Source organism: Carcharodon carcharias, chromosome 2 (genome assembly GCF_017639515.1).
Source record: "Carcharodon carcharias isolate sCarCar2 chromosome 2, sCarCar2.pri, whole genome shotgun sequence".
In the NCBI taxonomy this organism is placed as follows: Eukaryota; Metazoa; Chordata; class Chondrichthyes; order Lamniformes; family Lamnidae; genus Carcharodon; species Carcharodon carcharias.
This window is the reverse complement of record NC_054468.1, coordinates 155,568,786-155,585,225: the sequence shown is the minus strand read 5'-3', so window position 1 is coordinate 155,585,225 and position 16,440 is coordinate 155,568,786. Positions and strand designations below refer to the sequence as shown.

The following is a 16,440-nucleotide window of genomic DNA, read 5'->3' as shown; positions in this document are numbered from 1 at the left end:
CATTTTCTGTATTCTGCTTGATTCTCGATTATAGTATGATCCTTATATTAATGATCAGCCTCCTTTTTCTGTTTAACCCCACCACCTTTGGTCAAATAGGAAGCTTCAGCCTTGGATGGCTTTCCTCACCCCCTATTAGGAATTTATTTATGCTGTACTCGAGCCATCTTCTCTTGGAAGGCCTCCATTTGGTAATTTACTGTTTTACCTGTCAGTCCTCTCCCAGTTGTGTATCTGTTGATTGTTCCTTGTCCTTTTCCATAACTGCGCTAAACCTAATATTACTGTTTCCCAAATGGTCTCCCACTGAAATACACTCCACTAACCCTATTTCATTCTCCAGGATGAGATCCAGCACTAAGAGATCCAGCATTAAGGGATCCAGCACTAAGGGATCCAGCACTAAGGGATCCAGCACTAAGGGATCCAGCACTAAGGGATCCAGCACTAAGATATCCAGCACTGTTTTCTTCCTCGCTGAGCTCGGAATACACTGATCAAGAAAGTTCTATTGTGGAATTCCGGCACCTCCCTTCCCCCCACCCATTTCCTTTCCACTTATACTCTTTATTTTCCGCAGTCTATTTTAGGGTAACTGAAGTCTCCCCTTGCCACTTCTCTAGTGTGTTTTGATCTTTTTGAGATGTGCTTGCCAATTTGCTCCTTCCTATTATTCAGTGGTGTGCACCAAGCCTGGGTTAAGTTCTCATTCCTGAATTTGTTTGAGCTGGGTTTCCATTATTGCCACTTGTATCAGCATCCTATGTGGCAACTTCTATCTGCAATTTACCAATCCTACTGATCACGTTCTGTGCTTTTACGGACATACACTCAAAATCTGCTGTATTCAGCTTGACTTTGCCTTCCTGTCTGATCCCTTGTATTTCTGGACGACTGTTTATTCTAGTGCTGTTTGTCTCTCACAGCCTTGTTTGTTTGCTTCTCCTCTAGTTTCTCCTCTCTGATGCTTCATCCTGGTTTAAACTGCTTTAGGTGTTGATTGAGGAATAAATATTGCCCAGGACACTGGGAAATCTCTCTTGCTCTTATTTAAGTAGCGCAATGAGATCTTTTATGACAATATGAGAATTTTTAGTGCCTCATCTGAAATATGGCGCCTCTGTTAATGCAGCACTCCCTCAATACTGCATGCAAGTGCCAGACTATACGTGCTCAAGTCCTGAGGTGGGAGTTAACCCTTGGGGCAGAATTTTTTGCTGAGAAGACGGGCATGCACCCGACCTGCTTGAGTGTAAAATAGTGCATGATGATGTAAATGTCCCAACGTCATTGTGCACTCGCGCGATATTTCAGTCGGTGGGTTAGGGCTAAACTCGGAAGCGCGCCTGCCGACAATTAAGAGGGCAATTAAGCCCATTAGCGGCGCAATTAACAAAGATTTTTTGTTGTCCGTCTGGTCGGCGGGTGGGCAATCAGCCAGGTGGCCTTTGCATTTTTCATGAAACCTCATCCATGGGCAGGATGAGGTTTCCGTGACAAATTAAAATAAAAATAAACTTCTGTCGACAACATTTTAATTAATTAAATTTTCAGGTGACTGATTATGAAGCTTGGACACTTTTTTCCGGTTTCTGTGACTTTTATTTTAGGTTTTTCAGGTCTTCAGCTCCCTGAGGCAGCTCTCTGACTTCAGAGAGCCTTCTGTGAGCGCTCGCCCGTGCCTGCGCTGACTTCAGTGTTCACCCTCCCACCCCCACCCCGGCAACGCTGAGCATTTCAGCACACACTTCAAGCTGGCTGGTCGTTAATTGGTGGTCAGGGGCTGATCCCAGTTGACGGTCCATTCCCTGGCTGATTCTAGACCCACCAATTGCACCTGCCTGCTGACCACGCCCACCCGCTGACTTAAAAATCCTGGCCATGATTTCCTAACTCAGAGGTGAGAGTGCTATCATTGAGTGGAGGCTGACAGCTATGCAAAATATTTTTACAATGTGTGCATCATAGTCATAAATTTACTTGGATTTATATAATATAAATCTTTCTAAATATGATTAATGAATATATGATTATACTGTATTTTATATCTTTGTATAGTATGTATGCATAATTGTATGCATAAGGTACCCATAAGTGAATAAAAATATAATGATTGATTTTGATTTTTCAGACACTTGATTTCGCTGAGAGAGCAGTATGGAAGTCAAGTCATTGTCAACCTGCTAAGAATTAAGGGAGGAGAGGAAGTCCTCAGCAGGGCTTTTAAGGTAAGGATATCATCAATGGAAAATTGTACGAAATATTTTGTCTGTCGAATTGTGGTCGATGAGCTATCTCACTGCAGAATCTCATGAACTGACCAAAGTTGTAGCTTGAATGGATTCCTCCACCATTCACTCGTGGCTGTGCATAGTCTCTGGCATCTCGGCCAAAAGTTCCCCTGCCTGTCCCTGCATCTCCAGCTGGTTTCTTGTGGCCAATCCCAGAGAGCCATCATCAGCATTGGGCTCAGAATGGACTTGGTCTCCAGAAGCCCTCTGACTGTCAGCCACATTCACCATCAACTGCTGCGATGTGTCACTGATGTATTCACCAGCTTGTGACTCCCGAAGCTAATCGTGAATACGTTGCCACCCAAGTGATTGTCTCTGTGCTGGGGAAGGTGTGGGGGAATGATGTAATGATGCAGCCTCTGAGTGGCCCATGTCATCATGATACCACTTAACGTTGCAGAGCACAGGAGGTTGTTTGCCCTTTTGCGGCACTGGACCCATTGTCACTTGTGGACCCCCTGCTGCTAACCTCATTGCAATCTCCATTCAGGCCATCTTTGTCTGGCGGGTCCTCCTGCTGCCATTGCTGGGGAACAGGAACCCTCTTCCCCCCCACTGTTCGAGGACAGTGAGAACCTGTAGGGAGGCATCGATAAACCGTGGAGCCATTCAGTCTCTGCACCGAGACGTTACTCAAAAACAGCAGGTGGTCACAGCAGCACTTGTGGCTTACTGGGGGCGGGGGGTTGGGCGGCATCAGATCAGCAGTTTGCAGCAGCAGGTGAATTTTCAAAACATCCAGTCACACAATCAGATTGATGCTGCTGGACTGCAGGGAGTGGATGTCTGTCTGAGTGCCTTTTAAATATGGCACCTGGACCTCCGGTCCTCTGAGATCATGGCAGGGTCTTTGACCTCCTGTCCACCCCTGCCACATGATTGGACGGGCCATTTGATTCTGAATATCCATTGGCGGGTTGCCACATCATCATGGAAGGCCCATGCACTTTCAGTCCTGCCACTGGGGCACTTGCTACAACTGTAAGATCCCACCCAATGGCTTCAGTCTTCCCAACATTTAATTGGAAGGCAGTGAGTTTAATGGTAATAGTACAAGAGCGAATAAGATCCACGGTAAGAATAGTGGTAGAGAAATGAAATTAAGGCTTTTTATCTGAATGTATGAAGTATTTGTAACAAGGACAGTAGTAAAAAATGATAAAAACAAAAACAAAAAACTGCGGATGCTGGAAATCCAAAACAAAAACAAAAACAGAATTACCTGGAAAAACTCAGCAGGTCTGGCAGCATCGGCGGAGAAGAAAAGAGTTGACGTTTCGAGTCCTCGTGACCCTTCGACAGAACTAGGTGAATCCCAGGAAGGGTTGAAATATAAGCTGGTTTAAGGTGGTGGGGTGGGGCGGGGGGGGGGGGTGGGTGGTGGTGGTGGTGGGGTTGGGGGGGGGGGTGTTGGGTGGGGGGAGAGAAGTGGAGGGGGGTGGTGTGGTTGTAGGCAAAAGCAGTGATAGAAGCAGATCATCAAAAGATGTCACAGACGGCAGAACAAAAGAACACATAGGTGTCGAAGTTGGTGATATTATCTAAATGAATGTGCTAATTAAGAATGGATGGTAGGGCACTCAAGGTATAGCTCTAGTGGGGATGGGGGGAGCATAAAAGATTTAAAAATATTTAAAAATAATGGAAATAGGAGGGAAAAAGAAAAATCTATATAATTTATTGGAAAAAAGCAAAAGGAAGGGGGAAGAAACAGAAGGGGGGTGGGGATGGAGGAGGGAGGTCAAGACCTAAAGTTGTGGAATTCAATATTCAGTCCGGAAGGCTGTAAAGTGCCTAGTCGGAAGATGAGGTGTTGTTCCTCCAGTTTGCTTTGGGCTTCAGTGGAACAATGCAGCAAGCCAAGGACAGACATGTGGGCAAGAGAGCAGGGTGGAGTGTTGAAATGGCAAGCAACAGGGAGGTTTGGGTCATTCTTGCGGACAGACCGCAGGTGTTCTGCAAAGCAGTCGCCCAGTTTACGTTTGGTCTCTCCAATGTAGAGGAGACCGCATTGGGAGCAACAAATGCAGTAGACTAAGTTGGGGGAAATGCAAGTGAAATGTTGCTTCACTTGAAAGGAGTGTTTGGGCCCTTGGACGGTGAGGAGAGAGGAAGTGAAGGGGCAGGTGTTACATCTTTTGCGTGGGCATGGGGTGGTGCCATAGATGGGGGTTGGGGAGTAGGGGGTGATGGAGGAGTGGACCAGGGTGTCCCGGAGGGAACGATCCCTACGGAATGCCGACAATGGGGGTGAAGGGAAGATGTGTTTGGTACTGGCATCATGCTGGAGTTGGCGGAAATGGCGGAGGATGATCTTTTGAATGCGGAGGCTGGTGGGGTGATAAGTGAGGACAAGGGGGACCCTATCATCTTTCTGGGAGGGAGGAGAAGGCATGAAGGTGGATGCGCGGGAGATGGGCTGGACACGGTTGAGGGCCCTGTCAACGACTGTGGGTGGAAAACCTCGGTTAAGGAAGAAGGAGGACATGTCAGAGGAACTGTTTTTGAAGGTAGCATCATCGGAACAGATGCGACGGAGGTGAAGGAACTGAGAGAATAGGATGGAGTCCTTACAGGAAGCGGGGTGTGAGGAGCTGTAGTCAAGGTAGCTGTCGGAGTCGGTAGGCTTGTAATGGATATTGGTGGACAGTCTATCACCAGAGATTGAGACAGAGAGGTCAAGGAAGGGAAGGGAAGTGTCAGAGATGGACCACGTGAAAATGATGGAGGAGTGGAGATTGGAAGCAAAATTAATAAATTTTTCCAAGTCCCGACGAGAGCACAACGCAGCACCGAAGTAATCATCGATGTACCGGAGAAAGAGTTGTAGAAGGGGCCGGAATAGGACTGGAACAAGAAATGTTCCACATACCCCATAAAGAGACAGGCATAGCTGGGGCCCATGCGGGTACCCATAGCCACACCTTTTATTTGGAGGAAGTGAGAGGAGTTGAAGGAGAAATTGTTCAGCGTGAGAACAAGTTCAGCCAGACGGAGGAGAGTAGTGGTGGATGGGGATTGTTCGGGCCTCTGTTCGAGGAAGAAGCTAAGGGCCCTCAGACCATCCTGGTGGGGGATGGAGGTGTAAAGGGATTGGACGTCCATGGTGAAGAGGAAGCGGTTGGGGCCAGGGAACTGGAAATTGTTGATGTGACGTAAGGTGTCAGAGGAATCATGGATGTAGGTGGGAAGGGACTGGACAAGGGGAGAGAGAAGGGAGTCAAGATAACGAGAGATGAGTTCTGTGGGGCAGGAGCAAGCTGACACGATCGGTCTACTGAGACAGTCCTGTTTGTGGATTTTGGGTAGGAGGTAGAAGCAGGTCGTCCGTGGTTGGGTGACTATCAGGTTGGAAGCTGTGGGAGGAAGATCCCCAGAGGAGATGAGATCAGTGACAGTCCTGGAAACAATGGCTTGATGTTCAGTGGTGGGGTCATGGTCCAGGGAGAGGTAGGAGGAAGTGTCTGTGAGTTGACGCTCAGCCTCCGCGAGGTAGAGGTCAGTGTGCCAGACAACAACAGCACCACCCTTGTCAGCGGGTTTGATGACGATGTCAGGGTTGGACCTGAGAGAATGGAGTGCAGTAAGTTCAGCGAGAGAGAGATTAGAATGGGTGAGAGGAGCAGAGAAATTGAGACGACTAATGTCGCGCCGACAGTTCTCAATGAAAAGATCAAGAGAAGGTAAGAATCCAGAGGGAGGGGTCCAGGTGGAGGGAGAATATTGGAGGTGGGTGAAAGGATCCGTTGAACGGGGAGAGGACTCCTGCCCAAAGAAGTGAGCCCGGAGATGAAGACGGCAGAAGAAGAGTTCAGCATCGTGCCGAGCCCGAAATTCATTAAGGTGAGTAAAAAATGATCTTGGTTCAGAAGATCAGGACGTAGTGCCTGTATGGGTGGAGATTAGAAATAACAATGGTCAGAAACCGTTGGTGGAGTAATTCGGCCCCCTAAAATATTCTGTTGGGCTGAACGTTAAGCAGGAAATAATCCTAGCTTGTAACAAAGGCAATGAAATAATTGTGGGGGACTTTAATCTTCATATAGACTAGATTGGCAAAGGCAATCTGCAAGATATGTTTGTAGAATGCTTTTACAATAGCTTCCTAGAACAATACATTGTGGAACCAACCAGGGACAAAGCTATTTTAGATCTAGTATTGTGCAATGAGGCAGGGTTATTAATAAACTCAACAATAACAATTTGTATTGATATAGCATCTTTAATGTAATAAAATGCTCAAGGTCCTTCACAAGAGCATTGTAAAGTAAAAGGCAGCTGAAGACATGGTCACCTTTGGTGAAACAGTTAAAATTGGGGATACTCATGGGAGGTGGTGGAAATGACAGGGGATGATAATGGTGGCGAGGTGTAAGGTGAGACCAAGTGGAACGCTATTGTGGTTCTAGGAGGGAGGGAAAGATTGAGAGGAGAAGTTTTGGAAATGGGTTGGACACAGTTGACAGCCCTGTCATGTAGTATATAGGGGAACCCATGATTGAGGGAAAAGGAGGACATACCAAAAGTACTGGTATGGAAGGTTGCATCATCGGAATAGATGCGCTGAAGATGGAGAAATTAGGAGATTGGAATAGAATCCTTACAGGGTATAGGGAATGAGGAAGTGTAGTGGAGATAGCTTTGGGAGTCAGTGGGCTTATGATGAAAGTTTGTGGATTGCCTATCCTCAGAAATAGAGACAGGAAAGTCAAGGAAGATAAGGGAAGAGGTGGAGATGGACTATGTGAAGGTGAGAACAGTCTGGTTTAGTCCCAGACTGTTGCCAGAAGAGAGATGGTAACTAGTGAATGGAGTTGGAGCAGGGACCGAAAATAATGATGTCAGTCTTCCCAATATTTAACTGGAGGAAATTTGTGCTTCTCCTGTACTGGATATTTAATAAACAGTCTGATAATTCAGCAACATTGGAGAAGTCAAGAGAGGAGGTGGTGAGGTGGAGCTGGGTGTCTTCAGCATACTTGAAAATTAATGCTGTGCTTTCAGATGATGTTGCCTAAGGCAGCATGTTGATGTGAAATAGGAGGAGGCCAAGGATAGATCCTTGGGGATACCAGAGTTGTGGGAGCAGGAAGAGAAGTAATTGCAAGTTATGATTAGATATATAAGAATGGAACCAGGAGAGAGAAGTTCCACCCAGTTTGATGACAGTGGAGAGGCATTGGAGGAGGACAATGTGGTCAACCATGTCGAAGATTGCAGATACGTTGAGAAGGATGAAGAGGAATAGTTTACCTTTGTCACAGTCACACAGGATATCATCTGTGGCAGTGATAAGAACCATATCGGTACTGTTGCAAGGGTAGAAACCTGATTGGAGGGATTCAAATAGAGATTTCTGGGAAAGGTGTGAAGGGATTTGGTAGGTGACAACACGTTCAAGGACTTTGAAGAGTATTACAGAATCTCTCAATGCAGAAGAGGCCCTTCGGCCCATCGAGTCTGCACCAACACGTGAGAAACACCTGATCCACCTACCTAACCCCATTTAACAGCACTTGGCCCATAGCCTTGAATGTTATGACGTGCCAAGTGCTCATCCAGGTACTTTTTAAAGGATGTGAGGCAACCCACCTCCACCACCCTCCCAGGCAGTGCATTCCAGACCGTCACCACCCTCTGGGTAAAAAGGTTTTTCCTCACATCCTCCCTAAGCTCCCTTCCCCTCATCTTGAACTTGTGTCCCCTCGTGACTGACTCTTCAAGTAAGGAGAACAGCTGCTCCCTACCCACCCTGTTCATGCCCCTCATAATCTTGTACACTTTGATCAGGTCACCCCTCAGACTTCTCTGCTCCAGTAAAAACAATCCAAGTCTATCCAACCTCTCTTCATAACTTAAATGTTTCATCCCAGGCAACATCCTGGTGAATCTCCTCTGCACCCCCTCCAGTGCAATCACATTCTTCCTATAATGTGGCGACCAGAACTGCACACAGTACTCCAGCTGTGGCCTCACCAAGGTTCTATACAACTCCAACATAACCTCCCTACTTTTGTAGAGTAAAGGGAGATTGGATTTGATGGTAGCTTGCAAATTCGGTGGAGTTGGTGGGGTGATGACAGCAGATTTAAAGGAGAGGGGGGCAACATCTGAAGAGAGAAAACTATTGACAGTGTCAGCTAACGTGGGGACCAGGAGGGGGAGTTTGGGTGATTAGCAGTTTAGTGAGGATAGGATTGAGGGAACAGGAGGTGGGTCCCATGGACAAAATGAAAGGGCATGAGGGGAGATAGGAGAGAAACTACAGAAAGAAGCAAGTTTAGGGCTATGGCAGTGTGGAGCATTCAAGGAAGTTTGGCCAGGTGGGTGGGCTAGTGTAAGGGAGAGACATGGCAGAGGCAGTTTATTGGATAGCTTTGATCTTAGTAACAAAGAAGTTCATGACAAAAACAGAATTACCTGGAAAAACTCAGCAGGTCTGGCAGCATCGGCGGAGAAGAAAAGAGTTGGCGTTTCGAGTCCTCATGACCCTTCGACAGAACAGTTCTGTCGAAGGGTCATGAGGACTCAAAACGTCAACTCGTTTCTTCTCCGCCGATGCTGCCAGACCTGCTGAGTTTTTCCAGGTAATTCTGTTTTTGTTTTGGATTTCCAGCATCCGCAGTTTTTTTGATTTTATTAAGAAGTTCATGAGTTCCTTACACTTTTTGTTAGAATGAGGGTGGAGGAGACAGGGAAGATAGGTTTAAGAAGATGGTTTGCAGTAGGGGAAAGGTGGCAGGGGTTATCTTTGCACTCCAGAATCTTCCTGGAATAATGAGGGGTTTTAGCAGATGAGAACAGGATCCGATAGTGCTTAGTGTGATCCAACCAGACCAGACAATGGATGATTAAACCAGTTGTCTGCCGTTTCATTTCATGCCTGCATCCCTTGGACTTATGTGGGTGGAGATGAAGGCCATACCAGGAGAATAGCTAGGATGAGAGAAAATAATGGTTTTACTTGGGACAGGGAGCAAAGGGGGAGGTGAAGGTTGAGCAAATTAATAGCTGCAGAAATGGTGTGATGAGCAGAGGACCAAAGATTAGGCAGTTGAGATTTTGAAAGTGCAGTTGTGAATGAATTGGGGGACAGGCATTTCCATGGACAGATACAGAAGGAGGTAGGATTGAGGTGTGGAAGGGAAATGTGGATAGAGGGCGATACATGGAGGTGATCAGAGGTGGCCTTATCTGTAATTGATACAATGGGACTAGCAAGAATGCACAAGATGGCAAGGTCAAGGTGGTGGCCATGAACGTGGTTGGAGAATTTACATGGAGGAAGAGGATTAGGGAGGATAAGAGGGTAATGGACTCAGAGGAGAGAGAATACAATGATAAAAGCAAAAAACTGCGGATGCTGGAAATCCAAAACAAAAACCAAAAATACCTGGAAAAACTCAGCAGGTCTCGCAGCATCTGCGGAGAGGAACACGGTTAACGTTTCGAGTCCGTATGACTCTTCAACAGAACTAAGGAAAAACAGAAAAGAGGTGAAATATAAGCTAGTTTAAAGGGGGGTGGGTGTAGAGCTGGATAGAGGGCCAGTGATAGGTGGAGATAGCCAAAAGATGTCATAGACAAAAGGCCAAAGAGGTGTTGAAGGTGATGATATTATCTAAGGAATGTGCTAATTAAGGGTAGAAAGCAGGACAAGCAAGGTACAGATAGCCCCAGTGGGGGTGGGAAGGGATCGAAATAGGCTAAAAGGTAGAGATAAAACAATGGATGGAAATACATTTAAAATTAATGGAAATAGGTGGGAAAAGAAAAATCTAGATAAATTATTGGGAAACAAAAGTGGGGGGGGAAATCGGAAAGGGGGTGGGGATGGAGGAGAGAGTTCCTGATCTAAAATTGTTGAACTCAATATTCAGTCCAGAAGGCTGTAAAGTGCCTAGTCGGAAGATGAGGTGCTGTTCCTCCTGTTTACGTTGAGCTTCACTGGAACAATGCAGCAAGCCAAGGTGGAGTGTTGAAATGGCAAGTGACAGGGAGGTCTGGGTAATGCTTGCGGACAGACCGAAGGTGTTCTGCAAGCGGTCACCCTGTCTGCGTTTGGTCTCTCCAATGTAGAGGAAACCGCATTGGGAGCAACGATTGCAGTAGACTAAATTGAGGGAAATGCAAGTGAAATGCTGCTTCACTTGAAAGGAGTGTTTGGGTCCTTGGATGGTGAAGAGAGGGGAAGTAAAGGGGCAGGTGTTGCACCTTCTGCGGTTGCATGGGAAGGTGCTGTGGGAGGGGGTTGAGGTGTGGGGGGTGATGGAGGAGTGGACCAGGGTGTCCCGGAGGGAACGATCATCATGCTGGAGCTGGCGGAAATGGCGGAGGAAGATCCTTTGAATGCGGAGGCTGGTGGGGTGATGAGTGAGGACAAGGGGGACCCTGTCATTGTTCTGGGAGGGAGAGGAAGGTTTGAGGGTGGATGTGCAGGAGATGGGCTGGACACGGTTGAGGGCCCTATCAACCACCGTGGGTGGAAAACCTTGGTTAAGGAAGAAGGAAGACATGTCAGAGGAACTGTTTTTGAAAGTGGCATCATCTGAACAGATGCGACGGAGGTGAAGGAACTGAGAGAATGGGATGGAGTCCTTACAGCAAGCAGGATGTGAGGAGCTGTAGTTGAGGTAGCTTTGGGAGTTGGTAGGCTTGTAATGAATATTGGTGGACAGTCTATCACCAGAAATTGAGACAGAGAGGTCAAGGAAGGGAAGGGAAGTGTCAGAGATGGACCATGTGAAAATGATGGAGGGGTGGAAATTGGAAGCAAAATTAATAAATTTTTCCAGGGCCAGACGAGAGCATGAAGCAGCACCGAAGCAATCATCGATGTACCGGAGAAAGAGTTGTGGGAGGGGGCTGGAGTAGGACTGGAACAAGGAATGTTCCACATACCCCATAAAGAGACTGGCATAACTGGTGCCCATGTGGGTACCCATAGCCACACCTTTTATTTGGAGGAAGTGAGAGGAGTTTAAGGAGAACTTGTTCAGTGTGAGAAGTTGTTCAGCCAGACGGAGGAGAATAGTGGTGGATGGGGATTGTTTGGGCCTCTGTTCGAGGAAGAAGCGGAGAGCCATCAGACCATCCCGGTGGGGGATGGAGGTGTAGAGGGATTGGATGTCCATGGTGAAGAGGAGGCAGTTCGGGCCAGGGAACTGGAAATTGTTGATATGATGTAGGGTGTCAGAGAAATCATGGATGTAGGTGGGATATGATGAATTAGGATGGAGGTTGAAATCACTGAGGATGAGAAGTCATTTGGTGCAGAGGCTAAGGGAGGAAAGCAACGAAGATAACTTGGTGAGAGAATTTTTATCATATTTGGAGGGGTGGTAGAGAATGATTTTAGATAAGAGGTGGGATGGGTAGAAGAAGGTGATATGTCCAAAGGAGGGGAAGGTGCCAGAGAAGTAAGGGCCAGGCCACTGCCACTGCAACGGTCTTGACAGGGCAAGTGGTAGAAGATATATAGCCAGTTTGGGAGCCTTCATTAAGAGGAAATAGCCAGGCTCCCTTTACGACTATGATGTCAATCCAGTTTTCCAAAATCTCATTGTAGAAGATCCTCTGAGGAAAAATGGTTCATATTGGATTGAATTTTATATTAAGTTTGAAAGCAACATACATGATTTGAAAAGAAGAAATTTAAAATTAAAAAAGCTAATTATGTATATAAGAGGGTAGAGCTGGCTAAGGTTGATTGGGTAAATAGACTAAAACATATGGCAGTAAATAAGCAATGGGAAAAATTGGAAGAAATTATTCAAAATTTTCAATGAAAGTACTTTTTGTTTAAAAAAAACAAGAACTCAGCAAGAAAGATCCATCTGCGTCTTACCAGCGAATTTAAGGATAGCATTAAATTAAAAGAACAAGCTTATAATGTTGTAAAGAATAGTAGTAAATATGAGGATTGGGTGAAACCAGTGAAGGCTGAGCAAAAGTTTTATGTCAAAGGGAAAAAATAGAATATAAGAGTAAGCAAGTCAGGAAAATAAAAATATATTGTAAAAGCTTTTACAAATATGTGATTCCTTAGAAACAGAGATAGGATAAATTACAATGGAGAACGAGGAAATGGCAGAGACATTGAACAAATATTTTTCAGTCTGCATGGTAAAAGAATAAATTACATGCTAGAAATAGAGGGAAACCAAGGGGCTGATAAGAGTGAGAAACCTTGAGTAATTTGTATCACAGAAAAAATGTTTTGGAGAAGCTTAAGGAGTAAAAGTTGACAAGTCCTCCGGACCTGATGGCTTACATCCGAGGGTTTGAAAAGAGGTGGCTGTAGAGATGGTGGATTCATTGATTTTGATTTTCCAAAATTCCCTAGATTCCAGAAAGGCTCCAGTGGATTGGAAATTAGTAATTATAACACTGCTATTCAAGAAATTAGGGAGAGAGGAAAAGGGAACTACAGGCCAGTTAGCCTGACACTAGTTGTTAGGGAAATGCTGGAATGCATATAAAGAAAGCCTTAACAATGCACTTAGAAAATCAAAATATGAACAGATAAAGTCAACATAGTTTTACAGAACGGTAATTCTGTTTAATAAATTTATTAGAGGTTTTTGAGGAAGTAATTTCTAGGGTGTATAATGGGGAGCCAGTAGATGTAATAAACTCGGAGCTCCTAAACTCATTTGATAGTGTGCCACACAAAAGGTTAATATACAAGATGGAGTTGGTGGTAATATATAAAAGGTTGAAGGATTGGTTAACAAACAGGAAGTGAGTAGAAACAAAAGGGGTTTTTTCAAGTTGGCAGGCTGTAACTAGTGGAGTGTTGATATAATCAGTACTGGGGCCTCAACTATTTATGATCTATATTATTGACTTAGATGAAGAGACTGAAAGTATTGCATCCAAGTTTGCTGATGATACAAAAGCAGATAGGATTTAAGCAATGAGGTGGACACAAAGAGGCTGCAAAGATATGTTAACAGGTTATGTGATTGGCTGAAAAAGGGTAGATGGAGGATAATGTGGGTAAGTGTGAGGTTGTTCAATTTGGTAGTGAGAATATAAAAACAATATTTTTAAAAAGGCGTGAAATTTTTAAATATTGATGTTCAGAGGTGCTTGGGAGTACTCGTACAAGGAACATAGAAAGTTAGCATTGTTGTGACGCAGCTGATGATAAAGGCTGAGTTACTTAAAATCTCAGGGGGAAACTTTAAAAAACTGTCATAACCTATATTTTCAATTGATGTGTTTTGAGTTGCAGCTCTAAATTCAGGAATAAGACCACCAGTTCTCGGGAGGTTTTTATATCTAACTAAATGAGACATTTATTAAGTTACAACAAATTAAACTTATACAAATTACTACTGTCATAACTTTTAACAAATTCCCAAATTAATCTTCACTAAGGCAACAATAACTAATAGACTTAGATACTAGGCAAAGCATTTTCACCTTATGAATTCAAAATGAGGTTCCTTTCAATTTGGCTCCCTTGCAGACAGCTGCAGGCTTACATACCTCTGCTTTGCACACAAAAACTCCCTTCTGTTATACTCAACACTCCCCTTTGAATGTAAATTCTCATTGTATCATCAGGCCCTTTGAACTCCTTTCATAGTACCAATTTTATTAGTAATATAAACAGTTTGGTGTCTCCTAGGTAGGTGCAAGATTTCTCTCCCACTCTTGAACTCTCTATTCAACAAAATGCAAATTTACCTCTACCTCTGTTTACATCTCAAAACTACTATATATCAAAGCACCTAGACTAGCTGGCTTTAATCTAATTAAGACACACCCACATACTAAACCTTTATTTTAAAAAAAAATCCAATAACATTATATACATTAATAGCTTCATGACAAGCTTGCAGATACAGCAAGCAATTTGGAAGGCAAATAGCTTGTTGGCCTTTATAGCACGAGGATTGGAGGACAAGAATAAGGAAGGTTTGCTACAATTACACTCGATTTTGGTGAGACCACACATGAAATGTGTGAGCAGTTTTGGTCTCCATATCTAAGGAAGGATATACTTGCCTTGGAGGCAGTACAACAAAAGTTCATTAGACTGACCCATTGGATGAAAGGGTTGTCCAATGATGAGAGGCTGAGTAAATTGGTTCTATATTGTTTGCAGTTTAGAAGAATGAGAGCTGATTTGATTGAAATGTACAAGGTTCTGAAGGGGCTTGACTGGGTAGATACTGAGAGGCTGTTTCTGCTGGCTGGGGAATCTAGAACATGGAGGCATAGCCTCAGGATAAGGGATCAGGAGAAATATATTCACTCAAAGGGTTGTGTATCTTTGGGATTCTCTACCCTAGAGGGTTGTGTATATTCAACGCAGGCATAGATAGATTTTTGGTGTCTCAGGAAATCAAGGGAATGGAGAGTGGGTGGGAAAGTGAAAGCCAGCATGACTTGAATGGCAGTACGGGCTTGAGAGATCATATGGTCGACTCCTACTCCTGTTTCTTGTGGTCTGTTGAATATGGAGGCTGGCAGGGTGGGACATGAGGACAATGGGAACCCAATTGTAGGTCTGGGTGCCATGAAGCTATTAATATATATATTATCGAAAATTAGTTTTTTAAAAATAGAGGAGTAGCCTGAGGTTTAAAAACCAGCTCAGCTGGGTGCTTTGATGTGTTCTAGTTTTGAGAAATAACAGAGGTAGAATGCATTTGCATTTTTTGAATAGAGCATTCAAGAAGTGGGGTGAAATCTGGCACCTAGCTAGCAGAGAACAAGTAATGTTTATATTACTAATAAAATTGGTACTAGGAAAGGAGTTTTATTGTTAGAAGAAGTAGAGTTCAAAGAGGCTGGTGAGATGTGCTGTATATAACCAATAGCAGTTTTGTGTGTGCAGAGCAGAGACAATGTAAGATGAAAGCAAATGTAAGCCTCCAACTGTCTCCACAGGAACCAAAGTGGAAAGAACCTCATTTTGAATTCATAAGGTGAAAATGCTTTGGTGTTTGGTTAAACCTATGGATTGCTGTTGTCTCAATGGAGATTAGTTTGGGAATTTGTTAAAAGTTATGATAGTAATTTGTAGGCATGTATATATATTTAACTTGTGTAAATTAATAAAATGTTTCATTTAGTTTAATGTCATTACCTGAAAAGGAATAATTTGCAGAGCTATGGAGAAAAGGCAGGAGAGTGGCACTAGGCAAATTGCTCCTTCAGAGGGCCAGCACAGACATGACATGCTGAATAGCCGCCTCCTGTGCTGCAACTACTCCATGATTCTTCTATGAGCCCTTACTGGAAGCAGGGTCTGAGGAAGTGTTGTGAAGGTAGCTTTGGGAGGCACTGGGCAGTGTTCTTGCATTGAATTGAACTCTGTTCACCTCTTCTAAATAAGAGCTGTTGCTTTTGGAATCCACATAGGTCTTAGCTATCCCACCTTTTTGTGGGATACGTGGACCATTCTTTGTTTCAGTCATTCTCAGGCCCTTTCCCTCACCTTTTTTTCCGGGTCTCTGATAACTGGATTGGTGTCATTTCCTGGTCTTGACCCAAAATGGAAAATGTCATCATCCTTGCTTCCAGTTTCAGCCTTCTGTTGCTTTTGCCTGGCCTACGCCAACCCTTCCCTTCCCTCCCTTGACTTCTTTGTTTCCATTTATGTTGATAGGCCATTGACTCTAAGCCCACCGATGCCTACAACTACCTTGACTACACTTCTTCCGACACCACTCCCTATAAGGACTCGATTCCATTCTCCCAGTTTTTCCAGCTCAGTTGTATCTGTTATGATAATGTCATCTTCTATACCACTGCTTCCAATCTGTTCCCTTTTCCTCATTCCCATCTCTCCCTCCCAGAATCATGATAGGGTCCCTCTTGTCCTCACCTTCCACCCCGCTAGCCTCCATGTTCAACAGATCATCCTCCATCATTTCCACCACTTACAGCATGGTGACATCACGTTTTCCCCTCCCCTTTAAGTATTCCGAAGGGTCCGCTCTTTCTGTGAAACCTCAGTCACCCTCAATATCACCCCTCTCCAACTTCCCATAAAGCAGATGCAAAAGCTGCCCTTTTACCTCCTCTCTTCTCACTTTCCAAGACCTCAAACACTCCTTCCATGTGAAACAGTGATTTCCTTGTACTACTTTCAATTTAGTATACTGTATTCACTGCTCATAATGCG

At 44.5% G+C, this 16,440-nt stretch overlaps 1 protein-coding gene across 1 annotated transcript in view; it reads left to right on the top strand.

The window, feature by feature from the left end:
• The window catches only part of LOC121269593 (synaptojanin-2-like), a 505,511-nt gene that overhangs the window by 114,296 nt on the left and 374,775 nt on the right, over nt 1-16,440 (top strand). The window contains exon 7 of the mRNA XM_041174296.1: nt 2,132-2,228. Within this exon, the coding sequence (XP_041030230.1) occupies nt 2,132-2,228 (97 nt within the window). The remainder of the gene's footprint in view (nt 1-2,131; nt 2,229-16,440) is intronic.